The 21,894-nt window shown below is 27.1% G+C and overlaps 1 protein-coding gene across 2 annotated transcripts; it reads left to right on the forward strand.

Annotated features, from left to right (window-relative positions):
• Positions 1 to 15,392: 15,392 nt before the first annotated feature.
• LOC106793915 (sex peptide receptor-like) lies at positions 15,393 to 20,386 on the forward strand. Of its 2 annotated transcripts, XM_014761206.1 has the most exons (5): positions 15,393 to 16,826; positions 17,834 to 17,863; positions 19,080 to 19,191; positions 19,307 to 19,491; positions 19,766 to 20,386. In XM_014761206.1, the coding sequence occupies exons 1-5, from the start codon at positions 16,252 to 16,254 to the stop codon at positions 20,178 to 20,180; spliced, it is 1,317 nt and encodes a 438-aa protein (XP_014616692.1). In that variant the 5' UTR covers positions 15,393 to 16,251; the 3' UTR covers positions 20,181 to 20,386. The 2 variants fall into 2 exon arrangements, with proteins under 2 accessions (XP_014616692.1, XP_014616693.1); XM_014761207.1 differs by lacking the exon at positions 17,834 to 17,863.
• Positions 20,387 to 21,894: the final 1,508 nt, after the last annotated feature.

Below are 21,894 nucleotides of genomic sequence, written 5' to 3' on the forward strand. Positions count from 1 at the left end.
AGAATCATCGATGAGAGAATATTGTGTAGGTTTTCTCTCGTCAAATCTTTCTTTATCTTACATTAGACGTTCGATAATTAAACGATCTGTTCAATGAAAAGGATAAGCACTTCCCTTCTAGCTTTTAGAAAATTGAGAATACCGAGCACGTAGCTCATTTCTTCGACTCCCGTATTTCTGCTAAATAAAAGTAAGCGATATTCACCTTTATAACTGTAACGTCTCGCTCGTATATTCTTTTTATTTTTGTTTGCTTGTTTTTTTTTTTTTTTTTTACCTTTTGTAATACATAGCGATATTACGTGGTTAAATTTAAACAAAAGGAAAAGAAAAAATGTCCATATATATATATTATGTTTTGATTATATCACATTCACATTTTTATATATAATATATATTGTTATATTATATTTTGATTAGATTATTATTCATACTTTTACGTGCAATATCAATATAATGTATAACCTGTTGAGTTATCAACAAAATTATTAAAAATACAAAACAATATAAATTACTATATTAAATCATAAATTATATATACAAAGTTGATGATTATAAACCATGAAATATGGTTAAGGTTTAATATTCCCGTGAAGGACTGTTTTAAAATATTCTATGATAGCAAGTTAAAAAATTGAAGAATCTTCAACCTTGTCTTGGCCTTGGAAATTATAAAACGTGCATCTCTTTCTCTCGAGAGAGTTTTAACGGAAGTAAAAGTGGTGCTTTTATATTTCAATATGACTTGATTGAAAAATAACAATCTTTTTAAGGCCTGCGTATCCATGAGAACGTCATTATGCTTGCAAAGAGTGAAATGAGGCGAGTTCGAAGTTTGAAGGAAAGTTTAAATCAAGGTAAAACTAAAAGCAATCCTTTTATAGGTGAGACCTATGAGATATCAAGATGTATGAAGGCTTAAGAATCTTGTATTTGTTAAACAAATCTTATTTCTTTTTAAATTTGTACCAATTTTATTAGTACATATGCAAGAATTTCATGTATGAAGAAAAAAATATAATTAAACTTGTATTCGACCACGTTTTAGATTTCATTTATTTTATCGAAATATAAATTAAATGAACACACACATATTTTAGAAAATTAATATAATGTTATTTACTATTTAATTATTAAATTAAATCATTATTAACTGGATATAAAACTACATAAAAACAATTAATAACAATATTATTCTATTATAAAACGACAGTCGAGACAAAATATATATTTCAATTTTGAACCTCGATAGTAGATTTAAATTTTTGGTAGACATCTAGTTTATATAATCGTCATAAATGTTATTCTTTTTTTTTTGAAACTATGTTTCATATATCGATCGTGTATTATTCACATAAATTGACTTGAGTAACGTTAATTTTACGATAAAAGGAAGACTTAACGTGATAAAACAAAATCGAATCAGTAGGAAGTTTTTATATTTTTACGAAGTTATTAACTAATTATTAACAAGTAGTATCGTTTTATTTCAAAGCACTATATTTTCTTGTACGTACTCACAATTGTTTTGAAAATATTGCTTTAAAACATTTTCGTGGAAAAGAAAAATCATGTAATCTCGTTGATTATTGGAAGAGAAACATTTTCTTGAAATTAAAACAAGAAAAAGACAATTTTGATTTGTTCATTTTCTCTTGATTGTTCGTATACGTTAGAAATGAAAGATATAAATATATATATATTATTTGCTTTCATAGTAACTTATCTTGAACAAGATAAATATTTTTTCGTTCCTCGTTTTCTTTTTCTTAGATGTTGAAAATAATATCAACGATGAAAATCCTATTACTCAACTAGTTTTTTAATAAAGGCTTACTATGACGTAAGTTATCGATAAAATATCTCATTGTCAGACTTATATTTCTAACGTAATTCGTTCTATCTTCTTAAAGTGACAATTTACGTTTTGATCATTCTCACAATTAATATTCATTATATCGAAACAAAAAAGAGTCTTAAAAAAGCTTAATCTATGTAATATATATATATATATATTTATGTTCGCAAAGTTTTTATTTTAAAATAAGTAACTTCAAACGTTTAAAGTAATCGGAAACTTTCTTAGAAAATGTAAGTAAGTATGTATGTAGTTTGTGTATCGTAACACACACACACACACACACGAGTAGTCTATGTGGAAAACGTTGTGTACCGAGTACAACGTTATCTAGTTAGAAATGTACATTTGGCAACACAAAAAAGAATAAAAAGAAAGATTCTCTTTTGAAAGACAGGAAGTTATAGACATAGTAATATATTTTCAGATAAGAAGTACACTTATTTAAGAAAAAAAAAAAAAACAAATCAAAAAGAAATAAAACAGTAAGAATTTTATTAGATATAGAGAGTATATTAATTCGACGTGAGTTCATTTAAATTAAATGAGACGTTTAAAAGTAGTTAATTAATTTTGATATCAATATTTGTGTACGAATAAAAAATGAAAATCTAAAAATACAAGAAAAACAAATTCAAGAAGAAACTATCATTTATCTTAAAATAAATATTTAGAAATATATTAGTGTTGTTTATCTCAACGTTAGGCTAATAATTTAAAATATTTAATTATCCCAATTAAAGGAAATTTTCGTTTAATTATTTTGACAGTGTACACACTTCCTCTCTCTCTCTCTCTCTCTCTCTCTCTCTCTCTTTATATATGTGCGTAAGCTAGTGCATCTCTCAAGTGTAATTTCACATGGGTGATACATTAAATTATATCGAACACAATCTAAAGGCTCGATCGATTGAAGGAACCATTCAATGGAAGGGTTATAGCACTTGGAAATGCTGAAGTGCTTCTCTGCTTGAACGATCGTTCAAAGTCAATTTCACGTAAATGAAAAATAGAGAGTGAGAGATAGAAAGATATCGAACGAGGAAAAAATATCAAAAGTTATGATCTCATCGTTAAGATCAAAATCGTCATCAAGAATTTAGATATCGGGAGGGGGGGGGAAACAAAAAAATTACTTGTCAATTCAAAGTTTCCCTAATTTATGAAGGGGTTATGAAACAATAAAAACGAATTGATCGTTGAAAAGACTAGATGATTCATAGTCATAAAACCATAGTATCAGAAAAATAATCGATGATAGATACCATTTATGTTTGTCAAACTGAAAGCATTTGCTTGAGTCAACGAAGAAACAGGATAACGTTTATATTATATCGTGAGTAATACTAAGTTGACGAAGTATTCCTTTTTGTGGGTTAAAGAATCGACAGAATTTCTGATTCTCCTCGAAATTCTTTGTGTTCTTTACAAAGTTTGACGATGAAAATATTCCTCTCTCTCTCTCTCTTTTCCGAGAAATTTTAAGTTTCTATGACTTTATGGTAGAACATCAAGCTTTGAGACTAAGGATTCTATAAAAGCAAATGACTATATCTAAGGGATACTAGGTAAAAATACGAAATACGAGATGGATATAAATTTTATCAACGATTATCATCCATTAAATTAATTATTATCTATAAACAATTTTAAAAACAAACATTGATCTTTTGTCAGTTTATTTTGATTGGAAGATTGACTAGTTGTTGACCTAATTAATCCAATTATACGTCTAAAATGTCTAGAAATAAAGTGATTAATTTTGTAGATGGTTTAGGATAAATTTTAATCCATCCTGTATATTATAGTTCGAGTCAATAACTAATCAGACTCTTCGACATTGTAAATCTTCTTTAGTTTCCAAAGAAGTTTCTCTTGCTACGTTCTGTTTGCAAACTATAGATAATCTTTACTCCTCTTAATGTTCTCTTACCCATTAGGATACAGTTTGCTTTTAACAAACAAAGAATTTCTTTGTGTTTTTATCGATAGAACAATTAATGAAAATATATAACTTATTTTAAATATATCATTTTTCTAATTATATATATATATAGATACCTAATAATACTTTTCTATTTTCTATCTTTAACGAAACATCTATTCTCTGATGCTATATTAGTGATCAACGTGATCGAAATATCAGATCAGAGCGTACGTTTGTCCTTGAAAGCATCCTACAGAATCTCTATTATCCCCTTTTGAGATTCTCATCAGAAAGGACGATCAATCTTTGTGAACACATGCGTATACATCCTCGCAATAATATCAACCGATCGTCATGAGATTATCACAAACATCGACGAAATATAAAAATTACGTGATAATGTTTATAAATGAAACATAATATCGTAATTATCAATTTAATGATATTATCTGGAAAGAAAACAAAACTTGAGAATAAAATCATACAAAATCGTCGTAAATTTTTGATCAGAGTATTTTATAAAATAAATGATTAATTATAATAAAATATTAATAAGATGAACGATCAACTCTCATAATAAATGTAACGAGATAAAATTATTATGGAGAATTCTTGTTTATTCTTTTTTTTCTCTCTTATCGATATATTCATCGTCCATATAAATATGAAAAAAGACAAAATATTACATAAATATATGCGTATACGTATATACGTATGTATTTATATTCTTCATTCACTCTAGAGAAAAAAAAAGAACACAAAATAACGGAATAAAATGATCAAAATAATGAAAGCAAAACATTTGATTGCGTTCTTGTAAGAGAAAACGATGAAATGGTGTTTTATAACTCTTAAATGAAAGTCAATCGGTGTCAGTTTGCCGTTTAACCTCCGACATTAAATCTTATCATGAAGTAAGAATTCTTTTTAATATTTATTTTCTCATTTTGTTCTTACATCTCACGTAATAACTAATGGCGAATTGGTATTTCAAGAAAATACATCGGATCAAACAAACCCTACGACGATAATGATTTAATTGTATGACCGAAATAAATCAAGGAATTTCATTAAAGGGTAAAGGATCGTTCGAAAATCAACTTTTCTAAGTAAAGACCTAACTCTAGGACGTGTACAAATTTCGGCTTTACGATTAGCTTGACTTTAATGAATGTGAGTTTTAAATAAAATATCTTCTATCGATCCAACGATAAAATTTATTTCAAATCTTTTAATCGATAACAAACTTTTAAAGTAAGTATATAAGTAAGAGTATAAATATTTTAATTTTATTTTTTTATTCATAATTTCTGTCTGTCTGTCGGTCTCTCTCTTTCTTTCATTGATTAAATGTTTACCGAAATGATTCTCAATAAAAAGAAAAAAAAACGGAAATGGAAAATTTGTCGCATTATCAAGGTGGAAGAAATGATGTTGATCGTATAATTAAAAAAAAAAAAAAAGAAAAATTAGAAAATGTCTCTCTTTCCACTCGCTTTTTCTATCTATTTCTCTCTCTCTCTCTCTCTTTCTTTCTTTCTTTCTCTTTTTGGATTTGTCGCACTCCTTAATTACTTCGTCTTTGCGAATGATATTAAAGGCTTTACTTCTTTGCTCAAAAAAGAAAAAGAAAGAAGTTAGAATTTTAAACTGATGTTAGTACGTTTCTAACAAAGAAGCTAATTTAAATATTAAAAATGTAACTCTAACAAAATAGTTAATCTACTTTTGCAAATTATTATTTTCAGCTTAACTGGAAGATAATTTTCTTGTTCTTTTTTATTTTTTATTTTTATCTTTCTGAACGGTAAAATAATTTTATAATAAAAATCATATTTGTTAAGGGTATTGATAATACGTGTCTATTTGAAAAAATCGATGGATTGTGACTAGACCCTCTGTCAAACGGATAACAAGCTCGGTGATTTATGTACATAAATACATACATATATATTTATATATATATATATATGGTATATAATACCTTTGGGCTCGATAATATATCGTTGTTTTATCAAAATTAAGATTTATACCAGCTTATACGGTTCTAATGTAAGATAAATAAACTTAATCTCTTTTTGTAGAAGAAAATTTATTACATTTATTATAAGCATATAATTCTCTATAATTTTATACTAGAACATATATGACATAAATAATTCATGGAAATATTAATTTAACTGGGTTTTTAAAAAAAAACCGTACCTTAAAATTATTTTCTTTTGTATACATTAATTTCTAGGAAAAATCTTACAAAAAATATATCATTTAAATTTTTATTAAATGAAATATCCTGTGTCAGATTATTCCATCAACCCACATAATTGCTAAATATCGTATATTCATTTCTCTGTTTTCTTTTTTCTCCTTTTTTTAAATAATAAAAATAAACCTTTTGATATTCTTTTTAGTCCCGCATACGATAGTATTAATTAAATAAATATCGAGATTTTATGGTTAAGGTAAATTGGTATAAATATTACAGTTAACTCGATACTTCAATATGCATTTGCGTTCGATTTTGCTTTTGCGAAAAAAAGATATCAATTATCTATATAAATACGAGCGAAACTGTAGTAATTATCTGTATATTACGATAAAATTATTTAATTAAAAAGGATATATAATAAGAATGTAAAAAAAAATAATAAGAAAATATATAAAAGGTAATATACAATAATACTATAAGCGGCAAAAGAGATTGTTTGATTATTGTGATAAAAAGTCCATTTTTTTATTATAAAAATAATATTAATTTAATCGACTTGAGTTTCTAATAAAACACTTTCGACTTATTCCATGAGTAAATTCTAATTAAGCGTAATGTTTACTCCTTTCCTTGCTATCTCTCCGTTTACTAAGAAAGTACAAACAAAACTGTGAAAATGATTGATCGATTTTAAATTCACCGACACGAACTAACGAACAAAGGTAAAGTTTTAAGAAAACAATTTTCAACTCTATGAATGATTTAATCATTAATATTTTTTATCTAATTGATATATTAAATACATATAGTGTCTCATGTTAAAATTTTAATTCGTTAAACAATATTTTATACGCATTTATTCATGATTATATTTTGTTCTAACTTTTCTAAAATTAAATATATAGATTTAATATATGAAAAATGAAAGTATCATATATTGTACATTCGTATATTAAATACAATATCTCTTTTTAAACGAAATATATTACATTTTTTTATGATTCAATGTATGTGGAAAGTAAATTTTCGTAACGATAAAGTCGTTTTTAATTTAAACACGAATTTACAAATATACTTTTTTCTATACGTGTAATTAAATTCGGTTGTTTTCGAACAGTTCGCTATCATTTTGTTTGATCAAATGAAATGACATGAAGTTGAACGTTTTACTTGCTTTATGTATATATCAATTATTGATTTTGTTGCGAGTTATAAAAAAGGAAAAAAAAAAAAGAAAATGAAAATAAATCAAAAAATAATACGAAAATAAATTAATACGAAAAGAAGATCATTTTTCAACAATCAAAAACAAAGAAACAAAGCTTATTTGTAACATTATAACGATAATTAATCCAAGTTAAATCAATGATAGAAGTTATTAATTCATTTAATAACATATATTCATCTACGTTTTAATTACAAATGCAATAATTTTTTTTAAAGGATCGGTCATTTTGACAGTACACGATAAGAATAGGTATACAAGAAATGTCGAGAAAAATTTAGCGTTAAAAAAGATAATCACTATCCATAAGACACAAATTTCTTTTTAAATTTTTATCGTATCTCAATTATGATATACGATAATTAGATGAAAATGCCGTATATTTGCATCCTACGATATTTTCAACGAATTCAAATATTCATCACGTATTTTAACGATATAATTAAATATTAATTAATTAAACGTATACAGAGTATACGAAAGTTTTATATAATTTACAAGAAACAATCGTGAACAAAAAGGTAATATTTAGAATTTATATGAAAATCTGAGAAAGATAAGTAATGTAATAAAAAATGATTTGAGGATGTATCAAGGTAAATACCGGAGGCACGTGTTATCACAAAAGAAAAAGAAAAAACAAAATTTGATTTAACTGGTAAGCCTTCCTATCTCTTTCTCTCTCTCTCTCTCTCTCTCTCTCTCTCTCTCCTGTTTTCTATTCCTGTTCCTATGCGATGTTTATTACGGCATACAACGTGTTGCTATTATCGGTTATACCTAAGGGTCTCCTCAAATTACGTTTCCTAGCGACGTGATAAAGGTTCTACTCGCCATCTGGAAGTTTACGTGAAGCAAAGTCACCCCTTTTGCGGCTCTGAATGCGAAGGGTAGTTTATACACCCCTACCCTTTTTCACTTTTTCTCACTCCTTCACTTTCAACCACGTTCCACTATTTTATTCTATTTCTCTCTCTCTCTCTCTCTCTCTCTCTCTTCTTTTTTCTTTTCTTTTCTTTTTTTTTTCTTTTTGTTCTCTATTTGCACATATATATCTTCGTACGGTTTTACAATATATTGTTGTGCCAACTTCTACGATACGATTTACAAATGCAATTTGTAACCATTTCATTCGGTTAAAATATTCGCCTAGATAGAAAAAAAAAGGGAAAAAAAATATGTTAATGAGAGAGAGGGAGAGAGAGAGATGTGTACATAAAGAAGACAAAAAGACAATTTTCTGGTTTATCTATCAGTGACAAAGAAAAGCAAAGAAACAAGGTGACAGGAAGAAAAATGAATTTAATGGTTTCGAAAATGAATATAAATGATTTTATTTAGTCGTTTTCACGCTAAATGTCAGGGAATATCATATATCATGGGAAAATGTGTTCACAAAAGAGCACTCACTGATACCTATCTATTCGGATTTTGTAAATTTGCGAGGAGGAGGAAAAAAAGGAAAATAATGTACCTGCAAAGATGTTATATGCACATATGTGTATATATAATACATATACGTTTTACATGAACATGTCAAAGCATTATAGAAAGAGATGAAAGCGTGAAGGAAATAGCATCTCTGTGGAATAAAGGTTCATCTTTCCTTTGACTACCTATGGGAGAAAGATCATTGCATAATTTTCATCGTATTTCATTTATAACCCTGGAATTCTTAGCACGGACGACGTAAAATGCGGGACAAAATGTAAAAAATAAAAAAAAAAAAAGGGAAAAGGGAAAAAGAAAGGGAGAAAAGAAAGTAAAATAATAAAATAAAAAGAAATCTAAACAAAAAGTCTCAAGTAAATTCTAACTTAATTAATTTCATCCATTGAATTTCATCTCTATTAAACTCGTTAACAAGTGGAAAAATGAAACGTAAAAGAAGAATAACTTTAAAAAAAAAAGAAAAAAAAGATAGAATCATCGGATAGATGATTCTGTCATATATTTAAAAAAAATTACGTGCATTAATCGAAATGTAAAAAAAAAAGAAGGGAAAGAAACTCCGCTCTGCGTGCATACGGAGTATGAAATTTTTGTTTTATAAAAAATATCAGAGAAGAAACAACTTGAAGAGAGAGAGAGAGAGACAAAGAGAAAGACAGACAGAGAGAGAGAGAGAGAGAGAGAGAGAGAGAGAAAGATTTTTCCTGTTTTCGTCGTGGATCTTCCTTGAATGTCGCGCAGACTCCTTGGTAGCAAGAGAAGAGAGGAAAACTAGGAAAAGAGGGAGTGAGGTGGAGATCCTCGTGAATTTTCAACAGTAGTACCGCCGCGACTACCCGCAACTAAAGTTCATCATACGTTGATCAGTGTCTATCATATTGATGATAATGATGATAATGATGATGTTGATGATAATCATCTTATCGAATTATAAGATGTAACATATGTTGACCTGATAATTAATATATATCATATATTAGGGAAATTGCTATTTCAACTAAAATATTTCCCTCATTAACGTGCGCGTCGCGTATATAATAATCATTTTTATCGTAGCCCTAAAAAAAAACAACTGGCTTTTCATCATTATTTAATTATTCGTTGTATCGATCGAATTTATATATTGATTATTTTCTAAAATAACAAACAAACAAATCAAGAAACAAACATTAAACGAATTATTGATGATCGGGGTCAATGATCAACAACGCATCAACGTATTTTATTTTTAATTTACGTTGTACGTTATTTGTTTCTTAAAAGGAATAATCAACGTTACTTGTTATGCCATGCATCTGGGTACGTTATATTTACAATTTTAATTATATTTACATATATATATATATATATTAATTATGAATATATTTTATGTAATATAGAATAATAGTATAAGATAATCATATTCGTATTATGTTAGAAATATGTATCTTTTGAAAGGAAATCTAATTAATTATTCACATATTCTTATTCGTTGTTCATATTCGGGCTACGATTTTTATTTCTATATTTTTATTTTTTGGTTTATAATACGTGAATTTATTGGAATAACGTATGTCGTGTTATGTTACAACAAATACGAAAAAAAAATTAATTACACGTGAACTTTCTCATTTATTTATTATGCTCGTTTTTATCTTAAGAAAATTCTAAAGTAATATTTTCCAATATGACACTTTTTTTATTAAAGATAGAGAATGTGTAGTAGTGTTAGCGGTGTTTATGGTTAGTGGTGGTAGTAGTTGATAGTGTTTGAATATTATCGGCGATAAAAATCTTTCTAAGGAAGAAGCAAGAATTAATGAACGATGTAGTAAACATAGTGTTTAATAAATCTCTAATCTTGATGGCAGAAGGAAAGATATTTTTTTACGGTTAATTTTATTTTTCACGAAAGACCCTCGGCTCAATTTTCCAGTTAATATTTTTGCATTAGGAATAAAGTGGTATTACAAAAATTAGTCATTTTAACGTTCGAAACGTAATTTCTTAAAAAAAGAAAGATTAAGATCAGAAAGAGTTTTTCTTTGCTTGTGTATGCATCAATATGTATGAGGTAAAAACGCATATACCCACGTAAAGGATTATATTTACTACATATGGTTATGATTATTCTCAATTTGTTATTCCATAACTCGGAAATTGACGAGAGATTTGAGTAGTATCTATATAATAATAGCTCACCATATGTAACAACCGTGAATATTCATTAGTTAACTTGTATTTAACTTACAATTGTTAACACTGCCATCCAACGGATTGTCTGTTAGTATTAGGAAAATGTGATCGATACTGAACATAGGATATCGAGTTACCAACATGCGTCATGTTAATTTTGTTCTTTTTCTAATTCTCTTATTCCATTCTATTTGATTTTAAAAATACACTTTTTAACCAAATAACATTTGCAATTTTACGCGTTCGATTATTAAATAAAAAACAAAATACTTTTTGGTAAACTGTTTTATATTTGTTCTTTTTTTTTTTCGATCTTTCATAAAATTCTAAAACTCCGATGTCAAATCATTTTTAAAAAAGGTAATAACCATTAAAAAGTTTTTTCTCTAAGTTAAAAATAACATCGATATTACAAGTTACGCGTACGTATATACAGAAATGGAAAAGTTTTTCTTCTTAATATAATTGCTATGAAATCAAGAGATCAAAGAAATCATTTCTATCGAATACAAGAAGTATAAAGGATTTGGTTATATTCAATTCACGATTGTGTATTTATCGATGCGTAAATTATAATCGATGTAATGCGCAACCACATATGTTCATTTCTACGTTTGCGATTAACGTGGAAACGATCCGTGCTATTAATAATATGATTGATTAACTTTAATCAAAATCGTATTACTTTTATTATATATAACTTATATTTCTTGTTTTTGTTAGGATTCTATTTTGTAATTGTTACATATTAAATCACTTATACGATTATTTAAATTATTAAACGTATGTGAATTATAAAATATATATATATATATATATTATACATATAATAAAAGATAATGTGATAATCTTTTAACGTGTTCACGTTTTTTTTTATTGGAAATTCCGCAGAAGAATATACTGGTATTTAAGTATATAAGCAAATTAATTAAAAATACAATGATTAAATCTATGAAAATGAATGTTTTAGTATCGAGAATTATTTTTTTTATTTTTCTTATTTTTATATTTTATTTTTCTTATTTTTCTTTTCTTCTTTTTTTAACGAGTTCCATGAAATGATCAGAACGATCATAACTAAATCGCTATATAAATGTTTATTGATTTTTCTTTAAAAGATCTTTAAGATCCAACATAGCGATAATATATTTTTCATTCGTTCATGCAGTTAACTTTAACATTTATTCAGTTTTCTATAGACCGGTGACACTTCTCCCATGTCGAGTTTAACGATACGAACGTTCCATCAAGTTTATTAAGATACTAAATGGAGCATATGACTCTGACATGTCTAATTTTAAATTTTATTGATGTAAATGCAAATAGTATATCTCGTGAATGTCGTAAATGTTCTTCGAAATACGAAGAAAAAACTCTTTTATCTGGAAAACGTACATTAGAAAAATATTATATTTTTCTTATTCACCCATAGAGAAGGAAAAATAAAAAGGCCAACTATAAAGGTAGAAAAAGGTAGAAGAAGGATTCTTGAAAATCTCGATCTTTGAGAAAAATTCGTTGGAAAAATATTAGAAATTTTTGAGTACAAAAAAGAAATCGTTTCTTTTTAATCTACTATTATTTATTATAGTATCCAATAAACCTGCTTTATGCATTATACTTATCAGTGAAAATACAATAAATTTGTACTATATATGTACCAAGTAGCTTGATCCTTAGAAACAAGCTGTCGAATTTCGTATTGTTCAAATTCTGGATAAAACATTATGTCAAGTTTTTTATTTATTGAAAAGTAAAATTCGACAATTTCATTTCACGTCAAATTATCCAGCCAGTAAGCCAATTTTAACAGTGAAAGTGAGTTAACGTCACTTTTACGAGTTTTCCTTCAATCCTGTTGACTATCTATTTTCAAACGAAATACAGTATGAGCATTCTTTACGCTCTTATTATTTAGTTTTTAAACAGAAAAATTCGTTTTCGCATTTTTGTAAGCTCCATTTCAGTAGTACATCAGACTTGATTAATTGTTTTCACTAATATTATAAAATCACCGTGAGATAAAATACATTTCATGATACTTCTGTGTATTTTGTCTTTACTTTAACAAACTGAAAGTTCTCCCTTGTTGAATGAAAACTTTATTTAATAATATATTCATACTGTAACTTTATATATCGATACGCATCGAAAGTATCATTATAATTTTACAGTAATAATGTAAATCATTGAAATTAAGTGAAATTTATTCTTTAATAACGAGATACGCATTTTATCAATTGTACGTGACAAAGCTTTTTACGAATATTTATATTTATTAAAACGATACATAACAAACTTTCATTATTTCAATATCAATGCTTACATTTTTACAATGACGTCAAAGTGTCGATTGAAAACTCGTTGAACGTATATGAACAATGGCAGATTGACGTATCGCAAAAAATAGAAAAAGCAAAAAGAAAAAACAAATTTATAAAATCTCTGCGTAAATAAAAAACAAACAAGGAAAATTATTTGAATATTCTTCTATATTCGGAATGAAACATTTCAAATATTATTATGCATGTAGTCTGCAATTTATGCATACGCTCATTGAATTTTAATGATCGCCGTTTAATTATATTTATTAATAGAATACTAAAATAATGATATTTAAATGATCAATAAAGAGCTTTCAAAAAACAGTAATTATAAGTAAGAAACCCTATAATTGGACATGCCTTGTATATGCATGCATAATTCGGTTATCAATAAGTTAACTGTTGAGCTTTACATTTTTATCAAAATGCATATAGACTTGTTCTTTGTTATATTCTGCTTTTTCTCTCTCTCTCTCTCTTTCTCTCTCATTATTGAAGAGTAATCTGCTTAGTTAGGAATTTCTTGTAAATCGAAAAATCCTCCATTCGTGAGAATTCTTATTAATTTAAATATCTATTGATAGGATGTTACACACACAAAAATGAGATGACATGATTGTTCGACTAATTCTTGTTTTTTACTACTTGCAAGAACGAAACTATACCAAATGATACAAATGACTTTTGCAATATAACTGCGAGAAAAAATATTCCGCTTCGAAATCCTAGACTAAATTATTCATTTAAAAACTTTTCTCTTTTTATTCTCTTTTTTCTCTCTCTCTCTCTTTTTCCCTCTCACTTTTTCTCAAGTAGGGGTATTACGATCTATTCAAATTTCAAATACAGCCATGTTAAATCGTCCGCGACAAATAACATCCTGTTTTATAATTCTTCTAACACATTTGTCGAGTTTCACGTATTATATGTTTCCAAGTCAAAAAATAGGAATGTGTAAATAATGTGCTTTAATTTGACGACAACAATTTTTCAGAATCTCTTTTTTCTCTCTTTCTCTTTTTCTATTTGTTCTTTTTCTTTTTTTTTTGTTTTCTTTTGTATTTTTTTATTATGCATATCTGATATATATCAATCTAATTTGCACAATTTAATATCTCATTAATATAATAATTGTAATTCAGTTTACATTTACAGAATCTCACAAATTGAATTCACAAAACAATCAGTTTGTTTCAAATAACGTGAAATAATAATAAAGAAATGTGCATTCTTTGAAGCTGCAACGAGAAGAATTTGCTGAATTCTAGTGAACGTAATAAATTCTTACTTCTTCTTTAGAAAATAAATATCATTTATATATATAATATATGGAGGATGATTTTATTTCATGTGATAATGTTGAAATAATAAATTTATATTTCACATTCATTTTTTTTCGAAATGAACTTAATAGTTGAAGTCGTAATTTATCAATAAGCGATTTAAACATTTTAAGGATAAAACTAAATAAATAAATGAATAATAAAGAAAAAGAAAAGAAATAAAACGTTTGGTAATACGGCGGTAAATATATTTTTTGCAAAAAATATTCTATAAGCTCCAATAAATAGAAAATATATCTTTTACGATTGAATCTCAAGGTAGTAGAAAAATAAAAAAAAAAACATTGGAAAAATGTGTTTTTTTTTTCTTTCTTGTTTTCTATTTTATATTACAAAACTTCACTCTCGTAATATTTCTTTCTTCCTCGATAAATATTTCGAAAATTCGGTTGGTTAAGATAAAATCCTAATCAATAATCGTCGTTCTATCGAATCGAAGTTCACTTTGTTAAATCAAAAAGCGTATTAGCTAAATTAAATGTTTATCTTTTAGGTCAAGTTTATACGTGTGGTTATTCACTTCATACAAAACATTCCTAGTTGTTGATATTCTATTCACGTTTCAAATAAACAATTTAGCCCGTTTAGCTTCACTAGTATTATTTTCCTGTATTTTATTTCACCAAAATGTTTTTTACGTTTCGATCATGCGCTTCGCAAAGTTATATTTATTTTTCCGTACATTTTTTTCTTTGTTTTTCTTTTTTTTTTATCTCTATTCTTTACGTACGTACACAATTCTTTCATACTTTATCCATCTCGCATAGATATGTACGTACGTATGTATATACATTTTGTTCATAGAAAATACAATTGATACCTCGCACTAACAAAATACAATTCTTTCTTTTCAGAAATCCTGTATCCAAAAAGAAACGAATAAAATTATACAATGTATAATTTCGAAAAAAGTCGAAAAAAAGAAAACAACAAGCAATTATTAAATTCGATGATCTATTGGGGAAAGTCAAAAAATCAGTTCATCCATTTATACGATTCCATCTAATGGGAAAAGAAATATAAGACGTCATTTTCCAACCGATTAAATTGAACTTTTTTTCTACAAACAAAACGTCTTTTGCAATCAGCTAAACAATTCATCACTTTCCCCCTTTTCTTAAGAAAATAGTACCTGTTCTGGACAATCGTATATTTGTCTTCGAGTTTTACCCGGTTTAAAACTGAATCAACTGCAAATGCGGAATTCATTAGGAATTAGATAAAGTTAAGACCGCAGTGAAATAAGCATACTAAAATGAAAGACTAATGGCTACTAACTTTCTTAAAGGAAAATCAGAATTAATTGTTCTATTATCTTTACGATAATACAAATCTAAATTCAATTAGTGTTTCGGGATTTTGGTTAAAGATTTAAAAATAAAAAAGAAAAAAGAAAAAAGCCATTACCTCATCGAACTTTCTCGTAAACAAGATTGTTCAACCCATCGAAAAGTTTACTACGATAATTCGTCGTAAATTAGTGGAAATGATATTTCCCCGAGTGAATCGAATTTTCTTTCGAAAATAAGACCGCACCAGCAACAACTGTAATAACATTGGCAAGTTGAATCTAACAAACATTTTCTACGAAAGCGAATGTTTTTACCAACGTCAATTTACAATTTTAAGAAAACAGAACAATTTCTCTCGTTGGAGAATCAATTATATAAGAATAAAAAATCTAAGAATTTACTTGGATCGATAAAAGGATATAATCTTTGACTTTGTGGAAAATGCGATGTTATGTCACTGGAATCGTGAGGATTTGTATTACAAAGGATACTTGAACTCTTCGTTGCTGCAATTAAAGTTACTCCTACGAAATATATCGAGCATGTATTGGCATCCAAATTACACCGATATATTTACTCGATTTAATATTACGAAAGATGATATTGATTACGTAAACAACTTCAGTCTTCCTCCGGAAACATCGACGACGTTTTGTTATTGCAACGGTTCCATCAGAAATTGGGCTATGAGCTATAGAATATATCATGGTTACGTAGCAATAATAGTATGCATATTTGGTACCTTTGCCAATATGTTGAACATCGTTGTGCTAACCCATAAAGATATGATGATAACACCGATAAACAAAATATTAACGGGATTAGCATTTGCTGACATGTTGGTGATGTTGGAATACATACCCTTTGCCGTTTACGTTTATTTCGTTCTACCAAAACGTCAGATCTACCCTTACGGATGGGCTGTCTTCGTTTTATTTCACATGCACTTTACACAGGTCATTCATACCATCAGCATCGCATTAACTCTAACACTGGCTGTTTGGAGATATATCGCTTTGAGGTAAATTTATTTCAAATAATTTTACTTTTTTATTGCCGTAGGGTTAATATGTATGATTAATTATATAAACGTAAATATATAAAAAAGTATAAATAAAATATATTTAAAACTCGAATTCTCTTGAACGTATGTACAAATATTATTCGATATAGAATGATGTTAAAAATACAACTTTATGACGGTTAAGATACGTTGAAGATGGTAAGAGGGTAAGAGTTATAAAAGGTAAGATGAAAACTTCAAAAGCACGTTCGGCTACTGACCGAGATACAAAATTGTGTTTTCTTAGGACGACGCAAAGTAATATCTAATAACGCGCGTGTACCCTTTGTATTATATATAAATCTGCATAAGCTTCTTTTTTCTAAGAACATAATCTGGATTTCTTTCGCGATTCGGCTTATAAATTGCTTTGTAACAATCTCCGTACGTTTTTTTTCTTTTTTTTTTTTCGTTCGTTCGTTCATTCGTTCTTTCGTCCGTTCTTTCGTTCGTTCTTTCGTTCTTGCTCCTCATTCCATCCCCTTGTCTTCTTTCTAAGTTTGAATATATTATTGTCAAGCTTCTGTCACATAAATCTTCTTTTACCTTCCTTTCGAAGTTCTCGACATTGACAACTTTTTAAATACTTTTATTTTTACCTGAATAACTCACGTCACAATTTAGTTAGAAATTTCTCTAAACTTTAAAACTTTAAGCTATCGAAAGTTATCAAATTTTGTAATTAAACGTAATCTCGTATATAAGTGAGAACATTTTTATAAATCATATTAATTTTTTTTTATTCTTATAATGCGTCATTTTATATAAATTAATAAATAAAAAAATTATAATATATATATATATAAGAATAATTTATAGAGCCTCGTAGAAAAATATTCTTCATAAACGTTACTTGGTCAAATTACTTTGAAATATTTTCTAAGATAATAGAGAAACGACGAGAGCCCGTACTATCTTTCGAAGATATTGCCTTGACTCATTGAACTTTATTTTTGTTCATATAGAAATTCTCCGGGAGCAAAATTTAACCCAATGTAAGTAAATAGGTACTACACGTTTCTTGTCAACCCTTTTATTGTTATACATCACTCGAATCATATGAGAGAGACTATTAATTGATACAAACTTATTATTAGTGTTTCGCGATTGAAATATAATTGAATGTAACAACTTAAATGTTAACTTTATTACGCAACAGTATTGCCAACAATATATATTTTACCAACAAGTATTTTCTTCTTGCAATCCGTTGTTATTTTTTACTATTATTTTTGGACGTCTGAAACAACTAATAATATTTATGGATTTTCTATTACATTATTTGCCAACAGAAAATACACAATTATATTATATAAATGATGTTTCTTTTTTTTCGCACACTTGTAATTACACGTATTTTTTGCATAAAATATATAAAAGAAAATGAAAACGTCAAATGGAAACGTAGATCTATGAAAAATTGTTAGCCAATAAACAGCTAATGAGAAGTTATTAAACAATGTTAATTAATTTACATCCGGCTGGCACGTAGTTAATACGTATTTAAAAATAAATGTTTGAATTAAAGTACAAATAATAGTAGAATATTTCAAGAGAAAAAATATATATTATAAAAAGATAAAACTTTGTTAACGAGATAACAAATTACATTTCGTTTTATACGTAATTTATAATTCCTTTTTATTAAATAGTAGAAGTATACTTAAGGGAAACAAAATGTTTCCGCTTTGACCATAAAGAAACATCAAAAAATTACACTCGTTATATGTACGTTTTATTGTAGCAACATACTTATTGTATGTATATATATATGTCTCGACATAAGATTCTTATGGGTGTTGCAAAGAAATCTCGGAATTGTAAAGAAATATAAATTCGTACTCGACCTTCTCTTGAAATTTCTTTCTTTCTTACTTTCTTTCTTGCTTTCTTTCTTTTAACATTTTTTTCTAATTTAATTATTAAAGCTTCGCAGTATATAGAAGCGTAATAATTGAGAAAGGAGATGAAATTTCATGAGAAAAATATATAAAAAAAAAAAAAATTAAAAAGAAATATTAATAAATAAACTTTTTTTTCTTTATCCATCTATTGTGATCTTCCTAGAGAAATTTATTATATTATATTATACGTTTGAAAAGAGAAAACAAAACGTGTATTTCTCGAAACGAGAATAAGGATGAGGAAGAGAATTCGTGTATTGTTCGAAATTCATTGTTACAATGCATCATCCGTTGATACGTGTTTCAGGTTTCTGCAATACAACCACGCATGGTGCACACCTACTCGTTGCAAGATAGCTCTATGGTGTTGCGTTTTGGCACCACTGATCGCCTGTGCACCAAGCTATTTCGTCTTTGGCGTGAGTAGATTTTCATAACAATCGATACAGCTATAATAGACTTCTCATTGATTCATAGCTTTCGAAATCTAAATCAAAGGATATCTAACAAATCATTTTACTACGTGATACTTAGATAAGGGATCAAATTGTTTGTGAAAATGGAACTAAGGAAATCTTGTATCATGTGGATACCAATTATTCACGAGACAAAGGATTTATCTACCAACTTAATTTTTGGATACTTGGAGTTGTCGTTAAACTTATGCCCTGTGTCATACTTACCATTATTATATGTTGGTTAATTAAAACACTTTGCAGGTATATGCATATAGTATACTTGATAGTAATAATAATTTTAAAATATGAGACAATGGAGAGATTTTCAAATTTTGTATTTTAATAATATATATTTTACAATATAAATAATTTGATTATTTAAATATCAATTTGTTTGTTTCTTTTTCTATTTTTAATAATATCACCCGCGTACATATAATCATTTTCTTGAAAATCTTATATATCTCGTATTTGAGTTGAATTTTTGTTATCTCTTTAATTAAACAAATGTGTTCAATTTTAAATTAATATTCAGGACGAAAGATCGGAAAAAGGCTTTAAAGAATTACAATCAACCTTTAATGAAGAACCTACCGATAAGTAATGGTTCGGTGATACCACGAAAGCCAAGCAAGAATGAAAAACATGCTGACAGAACAACAAGAATGCTCGTTGCCGTTTTATTCCTTTTTTTAATTACAGAAATACCGCAGGGGGTTTTAGGCCTTCTGTCTGGAATTCTAGGCGATTGCTTCTTCCGTAATTGCTATCATAATTTTGGCGAGATAATGGACATTTTAGCTTTATTAAATGGTGCTATTAATTTTATACTTTATTGTTTAATGTCTCGACAATTTCGAACATCGTTCAGACAACTTTTTAAACCAAAAATCATGAAAAAGTTGCAACCGACTACTCAACAAACCGACGTACAAAGTACTTACGTATGATGTAAATTACCACCTTTAAAAGATACTTGTTTCTGAATTATTTTTAATAATTACATTACGGGACATCAATTATGACTCGATAAAAATTTTTTAAAATCGATGACATGTATTAAAAATAAAAACAAAATTTCAAATGTGCCGAATAGATAAATTAAGTAAATGCCAATTGTTTTCTTCCGAAGTAAGTATTTTTTAATAATTTTAATTTGTCGCGTATATATATATAAATATAAATGCTATATTTGAACTACATTTATATCTCATATACTTATGTCTCTTATTGAGATATATACATCGAAATATATCAACATCAAATATCATTTTACCGAGAAAAAAGAATTCTAACGATAATCTGTAAAACGAAAGCATCCAATACATGGAAACTTTAATAGATAATAAACTTATAACTTTTCAGTTAGTTAAAGCGAATTCTGGGATACTCTTTATATCGTTCTTCCAGATAGGAACGTTATCAAATCGTAACATAATAAATAAATATTTTTTTGTTTATCTACGATAACTTAATTCCTAAATTTTTATTGGACTTTGGCATCAAGTCCAAGAAATTTAATGAAATCTAACAAAATAGTTTACACGGGATAGTTCTTGATGAAAAAAGAGAAAGAAAGAAAAAGGGGCGTAAAATTGACATAAATTAAAATGCTAAGTAAGTTTTAAAGAGTAGGATGTAAAGTCAATTAAGTATCTATTAAAATTTCCTGCATGGTTAGTTTAAACTATAATAAGATAAATAAGATGAAAGAATATTTCTTTTGCCAAGATAATATAACGTATATAATATAATCGCTCGTTAAAATAAGAGACTTTTATCATTAATATCAACTTATTATATTAAAATACGTCCATCGCGATATTAACGATATAAACTTGCAAGCAATAATTATCTTCCTTCTTCTTTTATTTCAATTTAAATTAAATATAAATATATACGTATATGTATATGTGTGTAGATTCAAACCTAATCGATTTGTGTGTGACAACTTACGACGAGAGTAAAAAAATCCAATGTGATAAGATTCAATGTTTATAACACGTTGCATTTGCTATCGGAAACTAAACAATCTCATTAATTCGCTAATTATCAAGATTTCTATATAAAGATAAATATTTTTACGCGATATATATATATATGGTATGTGTAAAATAAAAACTATTGTTCAACAAGAAAAGTAAACTCTCCGTAGATTCAAATATTTCTTGCACTCTATTGCAAACATTTATTTAAAACGAAAAAAAAAACACGTAACTGTGTAAAAGAGTTTTATATATATATGTATTTAAATGTATGTGATAAAATATGTAATCGAAAAATCTTTCAATAGTATTCCAACATTTACGCAACATATAAAAAAAAGTAATTTAATTCATCATATACGTATTAAAATCTTTATATCGATAAAATTTCTCTCATCTTCTGATAATTCTTATAAAATATATGAAAAATAAATCGAAACGCTCCGATGTTCGAAGCATCGCGAATTCCCATAAAATATATACTGCTTTTCATTCATAATAATAATGAAGTATAGTAAATAAAATGCTACTATTCTTTATGGGAATTTTATTTCTTAGAAACAACTGAATTTCCAAGATTTTAAATTGATGATTCATTGTTTTATCGATGTCATTATTTATATAAGATAGTTTATGAGAAAGCTTTTTAAAAGAAAATATATATATATATTTACAAAAA

This window comes from Polistes canadensis, unplaced genomic scaffold (assembly GCF_001313835.1).
Source record: "Polistes canadensis isolate GaletaPanama2010 unplaced genomic scaffold, ASM131383v1 scaffold_20, whole genome shotgun sequence".
NCBI classification, from domain to species: domain Eukaryota; kingdom Metazoa; phylum Arthropoda; class Insecta; order Hymenoptera; family Vespidae; genus Polistes; species Polistes canadensis.